At 44.2% G+C, this 25,673-nt stretch overlaps 1 protein-coding gene across 6 annotated transcripts in view; it reads right to left on the bottom strand.

Annotated features, from left to right (window-relative positions):
- The window catches only part of dysf (dysferlin, limb girdle muscular dystrophy 2B (autosomal recessive)), a 361,838-nt gene that overhangs the window by 194,595 nt on the left and 141,570 nt on the right, over nt 1–25,673 (bottom strand). For all 6 annotated transcript variants that reach the window (XM_068028674.1, XM_068028673.1, XM_068028677.1 and 3 more), the window contains exons 22-28: nt 19,332–19,527; nt 18,260–18,415; nt 16,182–16,313; nt 15,136–15,302; nt 13,051–13,165; nt 9,957–10,062; nt 7,338–7,480 (exon numbers count right to left, since the gene is read on the bottom strand). In XM_068028674.1, coding sequence (XP_067884775.1) covers nt 7,338–7,480; nt 9,957–10,062; nt 13,051–13,165; nt 15,136–15,302; nt 16,182–16,313; nt 18,260–18,415; nt 19,332–19,527 — 1,015 coding nt within the window. The remainder of the gene's footprint in view (nt 1–7,337; nt 7,481–9,956; nt 10,063–13,050; nt 13,166–15,135; nt 15,303–16,181; nt 16,314–18,259; nt 18,416–19,331; nt 19,528–25,673) is intronic.

Below are 25,673 nucleotides of genomic sequence, written 5' to 3'. Positions count from 1 at the left end.
AGAAAGAAAAGCAGGAGACACAGGGTGTCCTCCTCCAGCCAAAAAGGAAGGTGTTGTAAGTAGGAGTGAGACCAAGAGACCTGTGTGCCTCCATTGTAATAAAGCAGGGCATCGAAGATCTGAATTGTGGAAACTATGAGAAAAGCCTGTAGGGTTAATCAGGGCACGCCCGCTCAGTGAAGGAGAAAAGACCCTGACAGAAAATACAGCAGAACAAGCTGCAGCAGTAGTAAGGCCCAGAAAACATACTGCTGAAGGTGCAGGAAAATTTAATAGGATTCCTGAAGGTTATCAGGATTTTGTGTCTAAAGGGAGAGTAACCCCATACCCCTCAAGTGGGGCAAGCAAGCCCATAGTAATCCTCAGGGGCACAGGGACCACTAGATCCCTTTTACTGGGAAAAGGCCTAACCTTCCCCCCAGAGAGTGCCGTAAATACCTGAATGGTGGTGAATGGTATTGGAGGGCAGTGTATTCCTGTATCTTTAAACCGGGGGCTGGTGACTATTGTAGTTTGCCTGTGGACGGGGTTGACCTGTTCCTAGTTAATGATCCGGCAGGAGCGAAGGTGGTAGCTTCCCCAGTAGTGAAAGAGAGACCGCAGGAGATCAGAGAGACAGGGCAGTGGCAGGAGACGGTCCCCTGCAGTTTCCCTGAATGTGTAGTGAATGATCAAACTAGCTCCCCCACAGGAGACTGAATTAGCACTGACTCGGGGAACGGATTAAATGAATCTTCCCTAGCTGAGGCTCAGAGAGCCGACACAGTATTGAGAGAGTTAGCACAGGCTGCCCAGACTGAAATTGAAGCAGATGGAGTCCCTAACTGCTATTATTTAAAAAATGAGGTACTGATGAGGAAATGGAGTTCTCCTCACAGACCTGAGAGCAAAGATTGGACAGTGGTTAGTGGTGCCACAGAGGTACTGGAGAGAAATATTAAGAATAGCCCATGAAATTACAATGGCTGTACATGTCGGTATACAAAAAGCCAAAGCCTGCATAAGACAGCAGTTTGACTGGCCAAAACTCCACAAAGATGTGGTTGAGTACTGTTGGAGATGCCACATGTGTCAGGTTGAGGGGAAGCCCTACCCTACAGTGAAATCTGCACCCATAAGTTCTGTACAGGCGTTTGGAGGACCCTTCAGCAGAGGGCTGGTGAATTATGAAGGACACCTGCTGAGAACAAACGGGGACAGACAGGCACAGGGCTGGCAAAAAGATAGAGAGGAACATAGGAACATAGCAGCAGAAGTAGACCATTCAGCCCATCGAGCCTGCCCCGCCATTCTATATGATCATGGCTGATCATCCACTTCAATGCCTTTTTCCCACACTATCCTCATATCCCTTTATGTCATTGGTATTTAGAAATCTGTCAATCTCTGCTTTAAACATACTCAATGACTGAGCTTCCACAGCCCTCTGGGATAAAGAATTCCAAAGATTCATAACTCTCTGAATAAAGAAATTTCTCCTCATCTCGGTCCTAAGTGGCTTCCCCTTCATTTTGAAATTGTGTCCCCTGGTTCTAGACTCCCCAACCAGGGGAAATATCTTAGCTGCATTTACCCTGTCTATTCCTTTAAGTATTTTGTAGGTTTCAATGAGATCTCCTCTCATTCTTCGAAACTCTCGAGAATACAGGCTCAGTTTCCCCAATCTCTCTTCATAGGACAGTCCCACCATCCCGGGAACAAGTCTGGTGAATCTTCGTTGCACTCCCTCTATGGCAATAATATCCTTCCTAAGGTAAGGGGACTTAAACTGCACACAGTACTCCACAGTCTAACCAAGGTTCTACACAACTGAAGCAAGACTTCACTACTCCTGTACTCCAATCCTCTTGCAATAAAGGCTAACATACCATTAGCCTTCTTAATTACTTGCTGCACCTGCATGTTTGCTGTCAGAGACTTATTGACAAGGACACCCAGGTCCCTTTGTACATCTACACTTTTTAATCTCTTACCATTTAAGAAATACTCTGCACATGTGTTCCTCCAACCAAAGTGGATAACCTCACATTTTTCCACATTATATTCCATCTGCCACAATCTTGCCCACTCACTAAGTCTGTCCAAATCCCCTTGAAGCCGCTTTGTATCTTCCTCACAACACACATTCCCACCTAGTTTTGTGTCATCCACGAACTTGGAAATATTATATTTGGTCCCCACATCCAAATCATTGATATATATTGTGAACAGCTGGGGCCCAAGCACTGACCCCTGTAGTACCCACTAGTCACGGCCTGTCAACGCAAGAATGACCCATTTATTCCTACTCACTGCTTTCTGCCAGTTAACCAATCCTTAATCCATGCCAATATATTACCTCCTATCCCATGTGCTTTAATTTTGCTAACCAATCTCCTGAAAGAGGGAAAAGGGACAAAGAGGACAGGTTAAAGGAGATCAGAGAGGATTCCCAAACGGAAACCCCTTACTGTCCGGTCAGCTAACCCCGAAATGTTGGAAATATTTAGACCCCACATCCTCCTACGTGAATGCAGACACAAGAAGCACCCCACCAGAGTTGCTCAGCATTTACAGAAACCTGCAAGGACAAAGAAAGTCCTCACAAGGGCAGAGAAACTGCCAGGGCGATGCCTCACCTAGTTGAAGTGCTGCAGGGGAGTGCAGTAGAATCTGAACAAATACCTGCAAACAGGAGTGTTCCAGAGGAGAGAGGGAGATTAGCAAAGAATTCTCTCCCACAGTCAGGAGAAAAGGGAACAACCATTCCCGAAAGTGAAAAGCCCTTGCATGACTCATCAAAGCACTGAAGGAGAGATCAGAGTGCATCCACCCACTGCCGACTCTCATGAGCAGAACTCCAAACCAGGGCGAATTAAATCTAACCCTCCTCTTGCAGACCTCAACAGGAACAAAGGCACCGTAGGCAGTCATGGAAATGTGCAAACTGCAAACCTCCCCAAAAATCACATGTTTATTGGGATGCCCATTCCCAACGTATTGCAGGCTGATAGAGAAGAAACTTCAAACCCCTTTGGACAACACATAACTATTTCAGATTCACCTCAAGGCAAAAGAGGCAGTTTAAAGCAGCACTGCTACAAAGGAAAGACAGGCTGTAACAATTTTCAGGATTTCTGAATGAATGAGAGAAATGCGTGCGTGTTTTCCTGTACTTTCTCTTCTTTCATTTTTATAATGAGATGCTCTCCTAATATTGCATTTCATTTGGCTGGATGTGGAGGGATGATGGAAACCACACCTGCCAAATTGAGACAAATTAATTTCGTCATATGGAACATTATTTTTGAACTGTTACTGGACTTGAAATAACTTCTTTAAAAAAACCACAACCGTGGCTGAAAACATGGCTGCACATTTGCATTCTAAAAGGCAGTTGCAGGAAGAAGACAATGGGAGTACTCCCTTATTCAATCAGCTAGATGGATTTTATCCATAGTGATGATCAAGAGACATTGAGAGTCATTGAGTCAGCATCCCATCCCCCCACTGAGAGTGTCTGGTGAGCTTGAAGGAATCCACAAATCTCGAAGGCGAAGTTGCTCTAAACAAGGAGCTAGTCACATGACTAACCTGCTGGCTAACATGGAGTTAATTGAATTGTGCTCACAGAACAGTTTTTGGAAGAGACTGCAATTGAACTTCAAGAAGGGAGCACCTCTGTCTCTCTCTCTCACACGCAAAGTTCCAGGGACCCACGGAAGTAACTTAAGCCTCAAGACAGCAGACCAGTGAAACAAGTTTGAAAGTGTGCACTGGGCCCATATGAGAACTGCAAGACTTAACTTCAATCAAAGAATTTGCATCCAATCCAAAACCAGTAACTGAACTCCAGCTATTACTTCAAACCTTTCACCTTTTTCCTCCTCCTCTGTCTCTATTTGCGTGTGTGTTTATCGCGTATGCATGCTAGCGTGGGCGTGTCGCATATTTTTAGTAGTTTTAACTGAATTAACATTAATAAACTTATACCGTTCTTGTTTAAATATGAGAAAACCTGTCTGGCTGATTTCTTAGCCATTTCAATTAGAGAACAGTGAACAAGGACTCACTGAGGGAAAACAAAAACATGGTGTTTTAAAAGTTAAACACTGTTACAGCCAAACCAGGAAAAGGCTGAGAGGAGAGCCCTAGACCCCACCTCACCTGGTTGTAACAATGTCCTTTATACCCAGCAAGCTCACTAACATCCTTTAAAACTTAACAGGTTCATTATGTCCTTTAAAACCCAACAAGTTCAATAATCTCCTTCAAAACCAAAAAAGTTCCTGAATGTCCTCGAAACCCCAACAAGTTCATTCATGTTCTTTTACATACAAACATACGAACTAGGAGCAGGAGTCGGCTATTCGACCCCTCGAGCCTGCTCCACCATTCTATAAGATCATGTCGACTCAACTCCACTTTCCTGCCTTCCCCCGATCACCTTTGACTCCCTTATTTGTCATGAATCTGTCCACCTCTGCCTTAAAAACATTCAATGACCCTGCCTTCACCGCTCTCCGAGGAGGAGAGTTCCAAAGACTCACAACCCTCTGAGGAAAAAAAAAATTCTCATCTCTGTCTTAAATGGGAGACCCCTTATTTTTAAACTGTGCCCCCTAGTTTTAGTCTCTCTCACAAGGGGAAACATCCTTTCAACATCCACCCTGTCAAGTCCCCTCAGGATCTTATATGTTTCAATAAGATCACCTCTCATCCTTCTAAACTCCAACGAATAAAGACCCAACCTGTCCAACCTTTTCTCATAAGATAACCCTCTCATCCCAGGAATCGGTCGAGTGAACCTTCTCTGAACTGCTTCCAATGCAATTATATCCTTTCTTAAATAAGGAGACCAAAACTGTACACAATACTCTAGATGTGGTCTCACCAATGCGCTGTACAACCGTAGCAAAACATCTCTATTTTGATATTCTATTCCCTTTGCAATAAACGACAACATTGCTTTTGCCTTCTTAATTCTTGCTGTACCTGCATACTAACTTTTTGTTTTTCATGTACTAGGACACCGAGATCCCTCTGCATCTTAGAGTTCAACCATCTCTTCCATTTAAATAATATGTGACTTTTCAAATCTTCCTGCCAAAGTGGACAAGTTTACACATTCCCACATTATACTGCATCTACATAATTTTTGCCCACTCACTTAACCTATCTACATCCCTTTGCAGACTCCTTATGTCCTCTTCACAACTTACTCTCCTACCTACCTTTGTGTCACCAGCAAATTTAGCAACCATATATTCTGTCCCTTTATCCAAGTCATTGATATAGATTGTAAATAGTTGAGGCTCTAGCACTGATCCCTGTGTAACTCCACTAGTTACAGCTTGCCAACCTGAAAATGACCCAGTTATGCCTACTTTCCATTTCCTGTCAGCTAACCAATCCTCTATCCATGCTAATCTGTTACCCCCTATACCATGGGTTCTTATTTTGTTTAGTAACCTTTGATGTGGCACCTTGTCAAATGCCTTCTGGAAATCAAAGTACAACACATCCACAGTTTCCCCTTTATCCACATTGCTTGTGACCTTCCTCAAAGAGGAACCCAACAAGTTCATTAACGTCCTTTAAAACTCAACAAGTTCATTAATTTCTTGTAAACCCCGACATGTTCATTAATGTTCTTTAAAACAAGTTCATTAATGTGCTTTAAAACTCAACACATTCACTAATATCCTTTAAAACACATCAAGTTCATTAATGTTCTCAAAATCCTAACTGGTTCATTGACGTTCTTTTAGTGAAGGGAATTTGCTGTCCATAACTGGTCTGGAATACCAAGCCCACACCAATCTTTTTCCTTCGGAAGTGGCCCAGTGAGACACTCATTTGGTACTAGTGTAATACAAAGTATATCACTGACACCATCTTCACAACGGTAACTAGGAATGGTCAATACATGGCAGTCTTGCCAGTGAGAATGAAAAAATAATGTAGATCGAAACGTCACGGTGTGTCAAGGCAATTGGCATCACCCAGGTACAAAGTTAAATTGTGAAGTCCATTTCCTTAGCAAATAGCATTTGAAAAATATGCTCATATTTCACACTGGGCAATGGCTGAGGGTGTGGAAGGCACAGGAACATTTAGATGCACCTCAGCGAATGAAAATACACAGAACCTCCCTCCTGTGCAATTACACCCCCATCCACAATAGGCTTGAGGGGCTGAATGGCCCTTTCTGGGTTTCTATGTAACATACCTGAGGGGCTGAATGGCCACTTCCTGTTACCATGTAACAGGCTCCAGGGAGTGAATGGCCCCCCTACTGTACCTGTGCAATGGTATAATGTTGCAGTCCTTATAAAATAGCCATTATCTGACATTACCATCAGTGCTATGTAACAGGTTCTCGTATGTTAAAAACTGTACGTTAAGAGTGTGAGAGACCTCACATCCTGTTACTGATGCAAAAATCTTAAAAGAACGGAGAAAAAGGCTCAGGACTTAATGATGCAACAATTCTACTCTAAATGACCTCAGTCCATGATTACTTAACATACTATCGTGTCCTGACAGAACCTTGTATCATCAAGTTTACCGGCAGCAACTTATTACCCCCTTATTTTTTGCAGTAATATTTTTAGAAACTATCTTGTCACACACCATCAGAGACATTCTATTTTTTTTAACCTGAAGAGTTCATTCTGTTCTACTTCTGGTTTGGTTTTTTTGAACAACACTGCTTGGATTCAAAGAGGAACAGTGACCCCTAGTGGGTCTCTGGTATATTTAAATACAAGCAAGAATGGGCCAGACATACACCATTCAGAGAAAAGAAGACTTTGCAATGATTGGTCAGGATTTTCCTAAACACTTCACAACCAATGAAGTACCTAAATGCTTCACAACCAATGAAGTACTTTTCCAAGAGTAGTCACTGTTGTTACTTAGGAAATGCAGCAGCCAATTTGTGCACAGCAAGCTCCCACGAATAGCAATGTGACAATGACCATGTAATCTGTTTTAATGATGTAGGTTGTGGGATAAATATTGTACAGGACACCAGGGATATCTCCCCTACTCTTCTTTAAAATAGTGGCTGCGGGATCTTGTACATCCACCTGAGAGGGCAGATGGAGGCTCAGTTAGTTTCTCATCTGAAAGACAGCCTCTCCAACAGTGCAACACTCCCTCAGTACTGCACTGGAGTGACAGTCTGGATTATCATGATTGAAATGAATCACATGCAGCCTTGGACTGAGAAATGGCTTGGTAACGAGCCTCTCCTTGATGTGGAGACATCAGGTGCTCCCATAAAACGAGGACTCCCCTACACCGCTCACGCCATTTACTAACCTCCTCCATCATCACTCCCACAGTCTCACCTTGCGAAGTGTCTCCACCTGTTGAAGGTCCCGCCTGCGCATCCGCATCCATCGTCTCCGTCTGTTTGTGTGGTACATCTTCTCCGCTGGTGACCAGGACTTGGGCTTCCGATCCGGTGGGATGGTGAACCCGTATTCCCAACCTGTGCAGGGGGAATCACAGGAATAGATAAGAGCTGGAACAAGCCACCACCCCACACCCCCTCAGAACAACAAGGACCAGGTAACGTAGGTGTCATGAGTTCAAATCCCACCAGGACCAGTTGTGAAATTGGATTCCAAGAAGCTGGTGATCGGTGGGCTGGCACCAGATAAAAATGGCCATGCAAGTTGCCAGATTGGCATAAAAAGCCAATTCATTTAATGTCCACCAGAGATGGGAACCTGGCATACTTAAAAGGAGGAGGCCATTCAGCCCCTCGAGCCTGTTACACGGGAACAGGAAGAAGCCATTTAGCCCCTTGAGCCTGTTACATGGGAATAGGGAAGACCATTCAGCCCCTTAAGCCTGTTCTACCTTTCAATTAGACCATGGCTATTTTGTACTCAAATCCAATCTATCCACCAGTGGCCACCATCACATTCTCAGGGGTTACTAGGGACCAGCAATAAATGCTGGTCTTACCAGTGACGCCCACATCCCAAAAAGAAAATACAAACAAAAGACTCCTACATTGGAACAAGCTGAAGCGTGAACTGGGCCCCAACAAATTGCAAGACTTACCGACAACCAAAGATTCCACATTGAACTGAAAGGACTGTAATTACCATATATTTCCTCAAACTTTTCCCCTTTATTCTCTTCTACTCTTTCTGTCTCTATCTGCATGTGTGTTTATCGTGTATGCATGCTAGCGTGGTCGCGTCGCATATTTGTAGTCGGTAACTGGATTAGAGTTTAAGATTGATAAACCTCCACCTTTCTTGTTTAAATCTAAAGAAACCGGTCTAATTTCTTTGCCTTACAATTGGAGCAGTGAGCAAAGATTCACTGAGGGGGAGCTAAAAACACAGTGTTACTAAAATTAAACCCTGTTATGGTTAAACCAGGCAAAGGCTGAGAGGAAACCCCTAGACCCCTTCTCAACTGGTTGCAACACTGTACAGAACCTCATGTAGAGTGTAAGTGGAAGCCTTAGATGCAAGACTTATGTAAATAAACTCCTGTTACTTAACCCTCAGACTTTTAGATATTCTGTACTAAGCCTTAATAATTATCAGAATATTACAGAATACACTCAACTTTCTCGGATGGGTGCAGCTCCAACATCACTCAAGAAGCTCGACACCATCCAGGATAAAGCAGCCAAATTGATCGACACCCCATCCACCACTTTCAACATTCACTCCCTCTACTACTGGTGCACAGTGGCAGCAGTGTGTACCATCGACAAGATGCACGACAGCAACTCGCCAAAGCCTCCTTAGACAGCGCCTTCCAAACCCGTGACCTTTACTACCTAGAAGGACAAGGGCAGCAGATACATGGGAACATCACCACCTGCAAGTTCCCCTCCAAGTCACACACCATCCTGACTTGGAACTATCTCGCCACTGTCGCTGGGTCAAAATCCTGGAACTCCCTTTCTAACAGCACTGTGGGTCTACCTACATCACAAGAACTGCAGCCATTCAAGAAGGCAGCTCACCACCACCTTCTCAAGGGCATTTAAGGATGGGTAATAAATGCTGGCCTGGCCATGGACTCTTAGATTCCATGAATGAATAAAAACAAATACTGGACCCATCGTCACCTGATGGTGCAAACTGGTGAGTTCTGCTGCTTTTCGACAACTCATCTGTTCTGCAGGCATTTCGACAGTCTATTCAATTTTTGAGGGTTTATTCCATTCATTAAGTCCTGTTTAATGAATTACACCCTCCGTAAAACTGAGTTCATTCAAAATTCTGCTGGCCTATTCCTAACTCCCTTACAACAATTACTCTTGTGCTCGCTGACCTATATTGGCTCCCAGTCCAGCATCACCTCAAATTTAAAATCCTCTTCCTTGCATTAAAATCACTCCACGGCCTCTTCCCTCTCTATATAATCTCCTCCACTGTGCTTCACCAACTCGGGCCTCTTGAGCATCTCTGATTTTAATCGCTCCACCACTGGTGGCCATACCTACATCCACCTGGGCCTTAAGCTCTGGACATCCCTCCCTAAACATTTTCACCTCTTTACCTTGACTTTCTTCTTTAAGGCACTCCTGATCACCTGTCCTAATATCTCTTTACTATCTCCTGTGAAGTGTCTTGGGGCGTTTTACGATGTTAAAGGTGTTATATAAATGTAAGTTGTTGTTATCATTGTGGACAATATTGGGACAGCTGGCCCACAATTGGCCATTCGGTTCTCTTGCATTGCTACTCCCACTGGCACCAATGTGCGAGGTACACCAGGAATAGCAGCCAGGTGATGTCAACCTTGGTTTACAGATAGCAGGGGAAAGCAGGACTGTGGGAAGGTTTTGATGTTCTGGGAAAGAATGAGTTGGAGTGCGATGAGGCCTGATTTCAACACGGAAGGTTTTGTAGAGGAATGAAGGAGGAAGCATCAGAGGACAGTGGAGACACTCAAAAATACCTTTCACCTCGCGACTGTCCAACATTTACCTTGTTCATCAACAGCTCGGTTGAGGTCAATAGACCATTCGACGTCTTCCCATTTCCAGCCCCCTGGGCACTCAATGTCATCTTTAGGTAGCACTTTCTCTCCATTCTATAATAGAAAGGATTTTCATTACTACCCTGCATTCTCGCCAATACCAAATCTCTGCTCCAAGAAACACCAATGAGTTCAGGAGCCTCCATCTCAAGGTGCACTTGAAAATTGAGGGACACCCTGCGCTCCATCATTCAACACTTTCTGTTTCAAAGTTCCTTGGTTAGGGAGCAGATCACATCTTATAAAAGGTAGGTTAAATCGCAGGTGATACGGGCACAATCACCTATGGGATCGGTAAAGCAATTTTCCTGATTTTTACTTTCCTTAAATTCACCTTGTGTCTTTTATCTGTGCTTCTCCAAGGAGGTTCGGTAGCAGCTAGAGGGTTAAGGGGTGTCTAATCAGTGTTACGAAAGTGCTTCTATATTTTTTGTTTAGTATATGTTTTTGAGAACTTATACTTAAATTGTGAAGATGGATTCAGTGGAAGGTTGAAGATTTCGTAGAAACTGGACTTTGCCTTGTTGTTGACAGTTCATTGAAAGGACACTGAGATGTTTTAAAACTGCCTTGCTGAAAGTCATGTGCTTTAAGTAATAAACAACAGAAACCTTGGTGACCTGGGGAAGATGTTTACAGAGAAGTGACAGGTCAAGATTTATAGGGGTCAAGAAGCTTGACTCTTGAGATATTGTTTCTGATTTCACTTTGGACAGTATGTTGGGGTGTGAACTGTTTTGAAGACAGTTGGAGAAAACCAGCCAAAAGAGCAGCCACCATCAGCTCATCCTCTTCCATCTCTTTGAGAACTTCCTGAGAATCAAGTGTAAGAAATAGAGAAACTGATGCTGTATTTCTCCTGGAAAGTCTGCCAGAAATTCCTGATGCCGCATTTCTCCTGGAAAGTCTGCCAAACGGATCCTCAGTGTCGTCTGAAAAGAACTGCTCTAGGAAGATCCCAGAGACAGCCGTCTGCACGCATTTGAGACGCCAGACCAAGTATTTGGCTAAAGTATTCTTTTCTGTCTTTTTTTTGTAACAGACCTCTGCCGAGAGAATTACTGTATTTTTTCAGTGTGTGTGTGAGTTTGTGTATGGGAAAATTAAAAAGGGGAACTTTCATATTTCAATCTGTGTGTTAATGTTTTGCTTCGCTACCGGTTAAGTCTTGTTTTATAATAAACTGATAGTTTTGTTGTTTATTAAAGAAACCTGGTTGGTGTACTCTATTCTGGGATTAAAAGTAGATTATATGATTGACTGCATCGGTAACTGGGTAAATGTTTAAATAGATGTTGTGATCTGTGGAGAAGTGGAACTAGAAAAGACAGTGCACTCCTTCTGCCTTGGTCATAACATCCGTGATGCTTCAGGCATCCCAATTTTGCGGGGCAGGCTTGATGGACCAAAAGGTCTTTTCCTATTCATCATTTTCACATGTAAAGATAAATCTCAACATTGAGCGTCCTCTGGTCATTGAGATATGGAATGATTAAAGGAGAGTTGAGGAGAAATGTTTTCACTCAGAGGGTGGTGGAGGTCTGGAACTCACTGCCTGAAAAGTTGGTAGAGGCAGAAACCCTCATCGCATTTAAAAAGTACGTGGATATTCACTTGAAGTGCTGTAACCTACAGGGCTATGGACAAAGAGCTGTAAAGTAAAACCATAGAAAAGTTACGGCACAGAAAGAGGCCATTCAACCCATCATATCTGCACGGGCTGATAAAACTAGCCTCCCAATTTAATCCCGCCCTCCAGCACCTGGTCCGTAGCCTTGCGGGTTACAGCACTTCAGGTGCAGAACCAGGTACCTTTTAAATGAGTGGAGGTTTTCTGCCTCCACCAGTGAATTCCAGACACCCACCACCCTCTGAGTGAAAAGGTTTTTCCTCATGTCCCCTCTCATCCTTCTACCAACCACCTTAAATCTGTGCCCCCTGATAACTGACCTCTCCGCTAGGGGAAACAGGTCCTCCCTCCCTTCCATTTCCCGATTTACCGCTAATACTGGGATATTACATGTATCCTCTACAGTGAAGACCGTGGTGTACTGTGATTGTTTTCCTTAGAGCTGAGAAGGCTAAGAGGAGATTTGATAGAGGTATTCAAAAATCATGAAGGGTTTAGACAGAGTAAATAGAGAGAAGCTGTTTCCAATGGCTGAGATCGATAACCAGAGGGCACAGAAACAGAGGTGACATGAGGGAATATCTTTTTTCGGCAACAGGTGGTTTGGATTTGGAATGTAATGCCTGATTTGGTGGTGGATACAGATTCAATGCTGACCTTTAAAGAAAATTGGATAGATATGTGAAGGAGAAGAATACTGTGGGGGGAGATGGGGAGAAAGCCAGTGCGACTAATTGGATTGCTCTTCGAAAGAGTTGACACAGACTCGATGGGCTGAATGGTCTCCTTCTGTACTGTACTATTATATGATTCTTTGAGGGGACTCCTTCTCATTGAAAGTAGAATATTATTGGCACACACTGGAGGTAGGAGCAATCAGGGAAGACTAGAGAAGCTGGGATTGTTCTCCTTATAGCAGAGAAGGTTAAGAGGAGATTTAATAAAGGCATTCAAAATTTTGAGGGATTTTGCTCGAGTAAATAAGGAGAAACTGTTTCCACCGGCAGAGGACACAGATTTATGACAATAAGTAAAAGAATCAGAGGCGAGATGGGGAGTTTATTTTTTACACAGCGAGTTATTGTGATCTGGAATACATTGCCTGAATGAGAAATAGAAGTAGATTTAATCTTAACTTTACAGAGAGAATTAGATAAATACTTGAAGGAAAAACAAATATAATTAGAGAAAGAACAAGGGTGGTGGCGGGGTGGGGTGGGGGGGAGGGGGGGAGGTGCGATGTAGGACTATTTATTTATTTATTTATTTTAGAGATACCCGGAATCGAACCCGGGTCCCTGGAGCTGTGAAGCTGCGGTGCTAACCACTGCGCCACTCTACCAAAAATCTGGCACAGGAATGATGCGCTTAATGGCCTCCTTCTGTGTGTGTCGTTCTAGGAAAGTACTTACAATGTCGGAGTAGGCCTCAGGCATTAAAATCCACTGTCCACCCGGCAACCGGATCTGATTCTCAAACACCTCCTCAACGAAGGTCATGTGACCAGCATCAATGTCATAGAGCAAGCTGCAGGTAAGAATGCCAGAAATGCGTTATAGAGCAGTATACACCTCCAGCTCATTTGACCAGTTAACCATGGCCAAAGGCTGGTGAGTGTACACTGAGGAGAGAGGGTTCCACTGCCAACGATGGCCCTTCTGCCAAGCCAAGCTGAATACTGCAACAAACACAGCACTGGTAAACCCGGGTTACTAGCCCAGCAAGATAACCACTACACTACCATGTACACGTTATACAGTAGCGTAGCAGTTCCTTGCCGGAGCTCGTGTGAGTTGTGCTTGTTCATGTCAGCTATCCTTTTAGTTTTTTTTTTATTTCCAAAATATACTTTATTCATAAAAATCTGTAAAAATTACATTGCCAAACAGTTTCCAAACAGCACCAAAAAATACAAACATTGCAAGGGAGATCAGTTTCCTTCAATACTGTCATGAGTTTCTTCCCAACCCTTCCGTTTCACAATTGTCATGTCAATTACAGTTTTACATTAACAGCAATTGAGAATATTAACGATACAGTTCGAGGGGTTTCCATTGGATCCAGCCCCTCAGTCCAGCTTGGTGGGGGAACCTTACACTGTGGTCTTTCCCCATTGAGCCTTTGCTGCGGCTGCCCCAAGCTTTAGTGCGTCCCTCAGCACGTAGTCCTGGACCTTGGAATGTGCCAGTCTGCAACATTCGGTGGTGGACAACTCTTTGCGCTGGAAGACCAGCAAGTTTCGGGCAGACCAAAGGGCGTCTTTCACCGAATTGATAGTCCTCCAGCAGCAGTTGATGTTTGTCTCGGTGTGCGTCCCTGGGAACAGCCCGTAGAGCACAGACTCCTGTGTTACAGAGCTGCTTGGGATGAACCTTGACAAAAACCACTGCATCTCTTTCCACACCTGCTTTGCAAAGGCACATTCCAGGAGGAGGTGGGCGACCGTCTCTTCCCCACCACAGCCAACGCGGGGGCACTGTGCGGAGGGGGCGAGACTTCGGGTGTGCATGAAGGATCTGACGGGGAGGGCCCTTCTCACCACCAGCCAAGCTACGTCTTGGTGCTTGTTTGAAAGTTCTGGTGATGAGGCATTCCGCCAAATGACTTATGCTTTTAGTGAGGATTCAAACCTTTATTTATCCTTTGACCAGTGACCAGCTGCAGACTATTCCCCTATGGGGAGAGGTTGGCAAAATCTCTTTTGAGTCAGGATGACTCTGGGATGACAGTGCTGAGGCTGGTAAATTCAAACCCAGTTATCCCTCCTTGGGACCAGTTGTTCCCAGTGGTGACATGCCAGACAGAAAGAATCCCCCTTTCTATAGCGCTTTACAGTCCACGAAATACTTTTGAAGTGTGGTCACTGTTGTTATGTAGAAAATGCAGCAGGCAATTTACACACAGTTAGGATCCCACAAACAGCAATGTGACAATAACCAGATAGTTTTTCTTTAGTGTTATTGGTTGAGAGATCAATATTAGCCAGAACCCCAAGGAGAACTCCCCTCTTCTTCAAGATAGCTTATGGGATCTTTTATGTCCAGCTGAGAGGGCAGATGGGCCCACGGTTTAACAGCACAGCTAAAAGACTGCACCTCTGCCAGAGCAGCACTCTCTCAGTAATACACTAGGAGTGTCAGCCTAGATTTTTCTGCTCAAATGCTGAAGTAGGACTTGAACTCACAACCTTCGTACGCAGAGGCAAGAGGACTACGCACTGAGCCACAGCTGACACCTGGGTTTGAGATTGCACGTGCGTCAGACGCCTCAAAGGATTTGCGGAAGAAGCAAGCGTCGTGGAGCATACCTCATTCTGTTCTTTCTTACTACATTTCGGGATTTTCACCGAAGGTTAAAAGGCAGAGCTTGGGGCCACTTTGCCTCTCCAGTTAACAGAAAGAGGCAAACACACAAATCCCCGACACCCCACACTTTGCGCCCCAATTCTCAAATCCACCACACCCCTCCACCTCCCCCACCCTGGAATATATACTCACGTTTTTTCAGGACAGATGAACCAGTCTCCTGCCCAAGCCCAGCCTGGGGAAGGTTGAAAGGAATCTTTGGGAAGCTTGATCTTTCCAGTAACATCTGAGTACTTGGGGTAGGTGAGACCTGTCGTCCCCCAGTTCCCCACGAGAGCCAACTTGGTCTGATTTTCATACTGTGCAATAAACATGGCTCCATTAGCCTGCTACCCGTCAGCTCAAAATACCCAAACAAGAAGACATCAACATGAACCAATGAAATGGTTAGAGAGCCCGATTAGAGTGCAAACACACTGATACAAATGTAGATGGAACCAGGTGGGTGGTCAACGTGTCAACATTTACAATCCAAAGCTACTCTTGAATGTAACATTGACTATCCAGGGTCACTCCAGAACACCAGGTTATTCTAAAGTAAAACAATTACCATCCCAATTCATTGTAGAATGTCAAATTCCTGCTCACTCTAAAATGCAACATGTAGTATTCTAAAACACACCATTTTATAACCCCATGCTATTCTAGAATGCAACATCTACTATTCTGGATAACTCTCAAACACCATATCTACTGTTTCAGGTTCACAGAATCACAGAATCATACAGTGCAGAAGAGGCCCTTCGGCCCATCGAGTCTGCACTGATGCATTAAAGGTTATTCTAGAACATAATATGCCACACTCCAGATTAATCTAGAACCCACAATTTCCCCTTTCCCCCTGTTCTAGAACAAAGAATGTACTATCCCCCATGTTATTCTAAAGCACAACATTTATTATCCAGCATTATTCTAGAGCACAATGTTTACTGGTCCATATTTTTTTCCTAGAACAAATTTACCACCTTTTGTTATTTTAAAATTCATTTCCTGCCCCATGTTATTCAAGAACACAATACATGCTGTCCCAGGCTATTCCAGAACATAACATTTACTATCCCATTAGAATGCAACATTCACTCTCATAGATCATTCTGCAGCACAAGTCACTAACCCAGGACACTGAAGAGTACAGTGTTTACTATGCCAGGTTACTCTAGAAGGTCAGTGGAACTCACAGTTTCTGCAAAGACTGACAGCTTGCCCTCAGTGAATTGGTTAAATTCCTTGTTATCAGCAGCCAATCCAAACCAGATCCGCACTCGTGCCTGGACTGGGATCTTACTGAACTTTGAGTTGCTCCGTGGGTACTGGAAAAGAAGGAGGGGTGGTGGGTTTCAAAGCACAACACACAAAAATTAAAATAGAAATGCAGAAAAGACCACTGCCCCTGAAACTGGCTACTTCGAATGGACACTGCACAGTCTATACTGTTTATGGGCTCTGCCCCTTCACTGAATCTGCTCAGGGAGGTGACTGACTAATGACAAATGGGGGATACTCCATAGGGAAATCTCAATGAACTGTCTCACTGTCCTGAATATAGTGGAGCAAAACCTCCTGTGTATCAAACTAACTCTACATTCATTAAAGCTTGGTCCATCACACTCCACAATACATTAAACATTGGATTATCTAGGTATATCTTCTCATCCTGAATTCGATGTTTTTATCATCATCTGCTATAACCAACACGAGCTAGGAAGGTCCCCAGAGTTCATCTTCAGTTTGTATTATGGGTTGCCTGACCAGACTATAGATGGTTTTAAACTGGGGTTGGGAATAAGTCAGACTTCTGTTGCTGACTGCTAATCCAGAAACCAACTGCCCTTCCCCCGACCCCAACTCTCTGCACTTGCTGGCTGTGTGTGAATGTCGGGTGAATTGTGTGGGCTTTGCTCTGGTGTTTCATCACAGCTCCCTCAAATCTTAGAAGAACAAGCACAGTAGCTTGGGAACACCACTGCCTTAGGGTGGCCATTCGTCTGGTTTTATAGCAGACAGTCCAGTTTTCAAGCGGGTCTGACCCCTGTCTGGTACCCGATTTGAACCCGATGCTTATGGTGCGGTACTTTTATCTTGAGGCGCTCAGCCTCTAGGGAAGCATTTAAAATTGGAAGTATTGGTTCCCCCTGTGCCTATGAAAGCCCCGCTGCTTAACGTAGATGTAGAGCCACACTGGTACACACTGCTCTTGAGCAGCTGCCATTAGGATAGACACAACAGCAGCCTTGTTAAAAACCCTCAATGACTGTCTGTGCCTTGCTCCTATTCTCAACCTGGATATTGCTGTCCATAAAATAGATCGGGTTACTACACAGTCTCAACATTTGCGCACACAGTTCCCGATTAAAAACATCACTGGGATTTTTTTAACCTGCTTTAGCTCCTCCAAGGTTCACCATAAACCGTATAAGCTCCCCAAGTGTAGTTTGCTCTAAGACACTGGGTTCATTGTGTCAGATATTATCATGCGTTTGAACAAAAATTCGAATCAATAGTTAATACTAATTTATTTTAATTTTTAAAAAGTGTGCAAATGCGTGTGTGCAAGGGGATTGGCAGGAGTGGCTGATATTCCTGAGGTCCATCTTACATTGCCACCTCCTCCAAGTCTCACACCATCCTGATTTGGGGCATATATCAGCTGTGTTGCTGGGCCAATAATCTGGAAGACCCTCCCTAACAGCACTGTTACACAACACGGACTGCAGCAGTTCAAGAAGGTGGCTCACCTCTACCTTTTCAAGGGCAACTACGGGACGGGCAATAAATGCCGGCCTTGCCACTGAAGCCCACTGAAATAAATGACTTGCCTTTATATAGCGCCTTTCCCAACCTCAGGATATCCCAAAGCACTTGCCAAGCAATTTAGAAATGTAGTCACTGCTGTAATATCAGATACACATGACAAGATCCCACAAACAATAAGTCAATAACCTTTTTTTAGTAAGATTGGTTGAGGGAGTCATCATTGTAAACAACATCTTTTATATCCTCAGACAGGTTTATTGTCTCATCTGTCAAATGGCACCTCCGACAGTGCAGCACTCCCTCTGTACTGCACTGGGGAATGTCAATCTGGGACGAATCCACAACCTTCCTACTCAGGGTGCTGCCCACTGAACTACAGCTGACATTCCAATAACATCCTGTTCTGTAAAAGGGCCCAGCCTAGTACTCCTAGTACCTCCACTCCACGGGGTTTCACTGCAATACACACTGCCATACACACACAGTCGTGCAAGCTCCTCACCTTGAAAAATATTGTCTGAAGTATCCCACAGTTTTTACCAGAGCAGTGCGGCGCTCTCTTGGAGTAGAGAACCTCATGAGCTGGAATTCGGTGATAGGCTGTTCGCCGGTCTCCTTGTAACATCCAGATCACAATGTCAGGCAAACTGTTCTGGGGCTGTCAGTGGAACACAGGTCATTTCCATCAACTGCATTAGCTTATCCTTGTGAAACAATTCTGTCAACGATGCGAATGGGGGAAGGGGTAGAGGGGTGGGAGGAGTGAATTTTCACGGACTTTGCCGTTTCTCCGGTGTAGGTGGGGGTGGGGGCCACAGGGCTCTCCTGCTGAAGTTACAAAGGGAGAGTGGAATAGATCTCTGTGGAAATTACCCCCCATATGTCACAATTGTCAATCATGCAAGTGCATTCAGGAGTGTCGTGAGCTGGCATATGGACCCCGGAATCCCTGGGGCTGGACAGGATGTAAAATGCTTGGTGAGGGCCGCGGAATGTGAACCAGATCCAAAATATGGCCAGGATTCAGCCCAAATTCAAGCAGAGTGTTACATTTCAGTTAGGATCAAGGGAGCCAAGGGCTGACCTCCCACATGCTCCCCAGTGTAGAGGGAGCTTTACTCTGTATCTGACCCCGTGCTGTACCTGCCCAGCGAGTGTTTGATGGGACAGTGTAGAGGGAGCTTTACTCTGTATCTAATCCCATGCTGTACCTGTCCTGGGAGTGTTTGATGGGGACAGTGTAGAGGGAGCTTTACTCTGTATCTAATCCCATGCTGTACCTGTCCTGGGAGTGTTTGATGGGGACAGTGTAGAGGGAGCTTTACTCTGTATCTAACCCCGTGCTGTACCTGCCCAGCGAGTGTTTGATGGGACAGTGTAGAGGGAGCTTTACTCTGTATCTAACCCCGTGCTGTACCTGCCCTGGGAGTGTTTAATGGGGGAAATATAGAGGGAATGAGATGACCCCAACTCCGAGCACTGATTGTAATCAGAATGATAAGTGAGAACAGTACGTCAGATGTTGAATTTCAGTACAGACTATGAGAGTTCAGTGAATAGAAAGTCATCATCACCTCCTCTGCCATGGACTTTAGTCGAACGAGCCAATCCTCAGCCTGATCCAGGAGTATCTGCAGTTCCAGCCCATCCTCATGTTTGAGATTCTCTGCAGCCTGTGTGATCTGCAGCAGGTTAGTGGTGCGGAATCTGTAGATGTGACTGTCCAGACTGGTAGCAGAGGGAATCTCCGAGACGTTGGGGAGAGGTTGGCTGTAGAAAGAGAAGACAAGAATTTGGTGGGTTCCCATACATCACTGTCACCGAGCCAGGGATAATGGAAGGGCCAGGGTCAGCTATATCAGGAATGTGGCCTGGTGATTCAGAGAATGTGGCTATGTGAATATTCATATGATTATGAAGAATTATTTCTACTTAGACCCCAGAGAGTGTGATATCTAGTTAGAGTGGAGGAAAATGTAAACATTAGAATTGTTCCAATGTAACTGGCCCTAATCCCCTCTCTGTCTGTAACACAGCATGTGTACAAGTCTTCTCAAGTTACAAACATGTACACATGTGTTATTGTTTCATATACATAGGGGTTTATATTCTCTCATATACACAGGGCTGATATGAACATACAAACATACGAACTAGGAGCAGGAGTAGGTCACTTGGTCCCTCAAGCCTACTCCACTATTCAATAAGTTAATGGCTGAACTGATTTCTCCACATTACTCCCAATAACCTTTCACCCCCTTGCTTATCAAGAATCTATCTACCTCTGCCTTAAACATATTCAAAGACTCTGCTTCCACCGCCTTTTGAGGAAGAGAATTCCAAAGACTCTGGGAGAAAAACTTTCTCCTCATCTCCTCATCTTAAATGGGTGACCCTTTATTTTTAAACAGTGACCCCTGGTTCTAGATTCTCCCACTTTTGGAAACGACCTTTCCTCATCCATCCTGTGAAGACCCATCAGGATCTTATATTTTCAATTAAGTCGCCTCTTACTCCTCTAAATTCCAGCAGATACAAGCCTAGCCTGTCCAACCTTTCCTCATAAGATAGACTGCCCATTCCAGGTCTAGTAAACATTCTTTGAACTGCTTCCAATGCATTTACATCTTCCCTTAAATAAAGAGACCAATACTGTACACAATACTCCAGATGTGATCTGACCAATGCTCTGTATAGTTGAAGCATAACCTCCCTACTTTTGTATTCAATTCTCCTCACAATAAACAATAATATTCTATTAGCTTTCCTTATTACGTGCTGTACCTGCATACTAACCTTTTGCGATTCAAGCACTTAGACACCCAGATACCTCTGCATCTCAGAGCTCTGCAATTTCTCACCATTTAGATAATATGCTTCTTTGTTATTCTTCCTGCCAAAATGGACAAATTCGAATTTATGCCTACTCTCTGTTTCCTGTTAGCTAGCCAATCTTCTATCCATGCCAATATGTTATCCCCTACACCAAGACCTTTTATTTTTTGCAATAACCTTTGATGTGGCACCTTATCAAATGCCTTCTGGAAATCTAAGTACAATATATCCACCGGTTCCCCTTCATTGACCAGCACATGTAACTCCCTCAAAGAACTCCAATAAATCGGTTAAACATGATTTCCCTTTAACAAAACCATGTTGACTCTACCTGATTACCTTCAATTTTTCGAAGTGCCCTGCTATAACGTCTTTAATAATAGCTTCTAACATTTTCCCGAAGACAGATGTTAAGCTAACTGGCCTGAAGTTTCCTGCTTTCTGTCTCCCTTTTTGAATAAAGGAGTTGCATTTGCTATTTTCTAGTCTAGCGGAACGTTCCCCAAATCTAGGGAATTTTGGAAAATTAAACCTAACGCATAAACTATCTCACTAGCCGCTTTTTTTAACATCCTAGGATGAAGTCATCAGGACACGGGGACTTATCAGCCCACAGCTCCAACAATTTGTTCAGTACCACTTCCCTGGTGATTGTAATTTTTTTGAGTTCCTCCCTCCCTTCCATTTCCTGACTTATAGCTAATTCTGGGATTTTTATTTTTTATTTTTTTTTATTTTAGAGATACAGCACTGAAACAGGCCCTCCGGCCCACCGAGTCTGTGCCAACCATCAACCACCCATTTATACTAATCCTACACTAATTCCATATTCCCACCACATCCCCACCTGTCCCTATTTCCCTACCACCTACCTATACTAGGGGCAATTTATAATGGCCAATTTACCTTTAGTTTTTGTAACCTTTAGCCTTATCTGTTGATTTACTCTTAGATTTGTACGCTCTGTCCCTTCCTCTGTTTATCATTTCCCATATCAATACCTTTCTCTCTTGCCTTGTCTCTACTCCTTGATTTACCATATCTTCCCAAATTTGATCCCTTGCCCCCACTATTTAGTTTAAAACCCTCTCTACTTCCTTAGTTATGCGGCTTGCGAGAACACCAGCCCCAGCATAGTTCAGGTGTAGACTGTCCCAATGGTACAGCCACCACTTTCCCCAGTACTGGTCTTGGACCCACTACGGACACACCAGTCTTTGAGCACCACACATTCATTTTTCTAATCTTATTTGCCCTATGCCAATTTGCATGTGGCTCATGTAATAATTCAGCAATTATTATCTTTGAGGTTCTGTTTCTTAATTTAGTGCCTAATTCCTCATACTGACTATGCAGAACCTCTTTCCTTGTCCTGCCTATGTCGTTGATACCTACATAGACCACGACGACTGGATCCTCCCCCTCCCTCTGTAAGTTCCTCTCCAGCCCTGAGCAGATGTCCCAAACCCTGGCACCGGGCAGGCAACACAGCCGTCTGGACTCTTGCTCTTTTCTGCAGAGAACAGTATCAATCCCCCTCACTATACTGTCCCCTATTACCACTACATTCCTTTTTTCTCCCTCCACTGGAATGGCTTCCTGTGCCATGGTGCTACGGTCAGGTTGCTCATCTACCCTGCAGCCCCCACTCTCTTCCAAACAAGCTGAAAGAACCTCAAACCTGTTGGAAAATCACGAAGGCTGAGGCTCCTGCACTCCTGCCCTCTGGGCCCCCTTACCTGCCTCAGCTGCAGCCACACTCTCCTGTCCCTAACCACTGACCAAATCAGAAGACCCTATCCAAAGGGGTGTGACCGGCTCCTGGTACAAAGTGGCCAGGTAACTTTCTCCCTCCTAGATGTGTCGCAGTTCTACAGCTCAGACTCCAGTTCAATGACTCTGAGCCGAAGCTCATCGAGCCGCAAACACTTACTGCAGACTTGTTTGCCCTGGACTACACTGGTATCCAGGAGCTGCAGCAGGATGATATTCTCTAATAAACACAGGCTGTTAGTCTCTTTAATATAGATAAGGGCTGCTATTTCCTATAATATATACTGGGTTTGCTATTCTTTATAACATACACAGGGAATGATATTCTCGAATATACACAGGAGCTACTATTCCCTGAAACATACACAGGACATAGACAAGTTGGCGGAATGGGCAGACAGGCGGCAGGCGAAGTTCAATGCAGAGCAATGTGAAGTGATTCATTTTGGTAGGAAGAACATGGAGAGACAATATAAAATAAACGGTACAATTCTAAAGGGGGTGCAGGAGCAGAGGGACCTGGGTGTATATGTGCATAAGGCATTGAAGGTGGCAGTTCAGGTTGAGAGAGCAGTTACTAAAGCATACAGTATCCTGGGCTTTATTAATAGGGGCATAGAGTACAAGAACAAGGAAGTTATGTTGAACTTGTATAAGACACTAGTTCGGCCTCAGCTGGAGTATTGCGTCCAGTTCTGGGCGCCGCACTTGAGGAAAGACGTGAGGGCATTGGAGAGAGTACAGAAAAGATTCATGAGAATAGTTCCAGGAATGAGGAATTTCAGTTCTGAAGATAGATTGGAGAAGTTAGGACAGTTTTCCTTGGAGAAGAGAAGGCTGAGAAATTATTTGATAGAGGTATTCAAAATCATGAGGGGTCTGGACAGAGTAGATAGAGAGAAACTGTTCCCACTCATGAAAGGATCGAGAACGAGAGGGCACAGATTTAAAGTATTTAGTAAGAGAAACAAAAGTGACATGAGGAAAAACTTTTTCATGCAGAGAGTGGTTAAGGTCCGGAATGCACTGCCTGAGAACATGTTGGAGGCAGGTTCAATTGAAGCATTCAAAAAGGAATTAGACAGTTATATGAAAAATAAGAATGTGCAGGGTTATGGGGAGAAGGCGAATGAGCGAGTTACTCCTTCAGACAGCTGGTGCGGACACGATGGGCCGAATGGCCTCCTTCTGCACTGTAACGATTCTGTGATTCTGTGTTGCTATTCTCTATAATATATATTGGGTTTGTTACTCTCGAAAGTATAAACAGGGTTTGTTATTTCTAATATACACAGGGTTTGCTACTCTATACTATAGAGGGCTGTTATTCTCTATAATATACACAGGGTCTGTTATTCTCTATAACATACAGTGGGGCTGCTGTTCTCTATTACCTACAAGGGGTTCGTTACTCGTTACAATATGAATGAGGCAGATATTTTTTAAGACAAATGTGGGTCCATTGCAGGCAGAGTCAGGAGAATTTATCGTGGGGAAATAGAGAAATGGCAGAGAAACTAAATTATTACTTTGTGTTGTTTTGTGTTGTATTGTTTTGGAGAAATTAATAGGGCTGAAGGTTGATAAGTCCCCAGGACCTAATATTCTACATTCCAGAGTCTTGAAAGAGGTAGCTATGGAGATAGTGGATGCATTTGTGATCATCTTCCAAAATTCTATAGATTCTGAAACAGTTCTGCAGATTGGAAGGTGGCAAATGTCACCCCACTATTTAAGAAGGGAGCGAGAGAGAAAACAGGGAACTATAGACCTGTTAGCCTTACATCAGTCATTGGGAAAATAGAGTCGTAGAGTTATACAGCACAGAAACAGGCACTTCGGCCCATCGTGTCTGTGCCAGCCATCAAGCACCAAACTATTCTAGTCCCATTTTCCAGCACTTGGCCTGTAGCCTTCTATGCTATGGCGTTTCAAGTGCTCATCTAAATACTTGGCAAATAAATACTTGGCTCATCCAAAGACCAGGCAACATCCTGGTGAATCTCCTCTGCACCCTCTCCAGTGCAATCACATCCTTCCTATAGTGTGGTGACCAGAACTGTAGACAGTATTCCAGCTGTAGACTAGCGTTTTATACAGCTCCATCATAACCTCCCTGCTCTTATATTCAATGCCTCAGCTAATAAAGGTAAGTATCCCATATGCCTTCCTAACCACCTTATCTACCTGTGCTGCTGCCTTCAGTGATCTATGGACAAGTACACCAAGGTCCCTCTGACCTTCTGCACTTCCTAGGGTCCTACCATCCATTGTATATTCCCTTGCCTTGTTAGTCCTCCCAAAATGCATCACCTCACACTTCTCAGGATTAAATTCCATTTGCCACTGCTCCGCCCATCTTACCAGCCCATCTATATCATCCTGTAATCGAAGGCTTTCCTTCTCACTATTTACAACACCACCAATTTTCATGCCATCTGCGAACTTACTGATCATACCTCCTATATTCACATCGAAATCATTAATGTACACTGCAAACAGCAAGGGTCCCAGCACTGATCCCTGTGGTACACCACTGGGCACAGGCTTCCAATCGCCAAATCAACCCTCGACCATTACCATCTGTCTTCTGCCACCAAGTCAATTTTGGATCCAATTTTCCAAATTGCCCTGGATCCCATGAGCTCTTACCTTCTTAACCTGGGACCACTGTTGTTTGTGATATACATAAATGATTTGGAGGAAAGTATAGGTGGTCTGATCAGCAAGTTTGCAGACGACACTAAGATTGGTGGAGTAGCAGATAGTGAAGGGGACTGTCAGAGAACACAGCAGAATATAGATAGATTGGAGAGTTGGGCAGAGAAATGGCAGATGGAGTTCAATCAGGGCAAATGCGAGGTGATGCATTTTGGAAGATCCAATTCAAGAGTGAACTATACAGTAAGTGGAAAAGTCCTGGGGAAAATTAATGTACAGAGAGATTTGGGTGTTCAGGTCCATTGTTCCCTGAAGGTGGCAACGCAGGTCAATAGAGTGGTCAAGAAGGCATACGGCATGCTTTCCTTCATCGGACGGGGTATTGAGTACAAGAGTTGGCAGGTCATGTTACAGTTGTATAGGACTTTGGTTCGGCCACATTTGGAATACTGCGTGCAGTTCTGGTCGCCACATTACCAAAAGGATGTGGATGCTTTGGAGAGGGTGCAGAAGAGGTTCACCAGGATGTTGCCTGGTATGGAGGGCGCTAGCTATGAAGAGAGGTTGAGTAGATTAGGATTATTTTCATTAGAAAGACGGAGGTTGAGGGGGGACCTGATTGAGGTGTACAAAATCATGAGAGGTAT

This window comes from Heterodontus francisci, chromosome 1 (genome assembly GCF_036365525.1).
Source record: "Heterodontus francisci isolate sHetFra1 chromosome 1, sHetFra1.hap1, whole genome shotgun sequence".
NCBI lineage: Eukaryota > Metazoa > Chordata > Chondrichthyes > Heterodontiformes > Heterodontidae > Heterodontus > Heterodontus francisci.
This window is presented reverse-complemented; position numbering and strand designations above follow the sequence as displayed.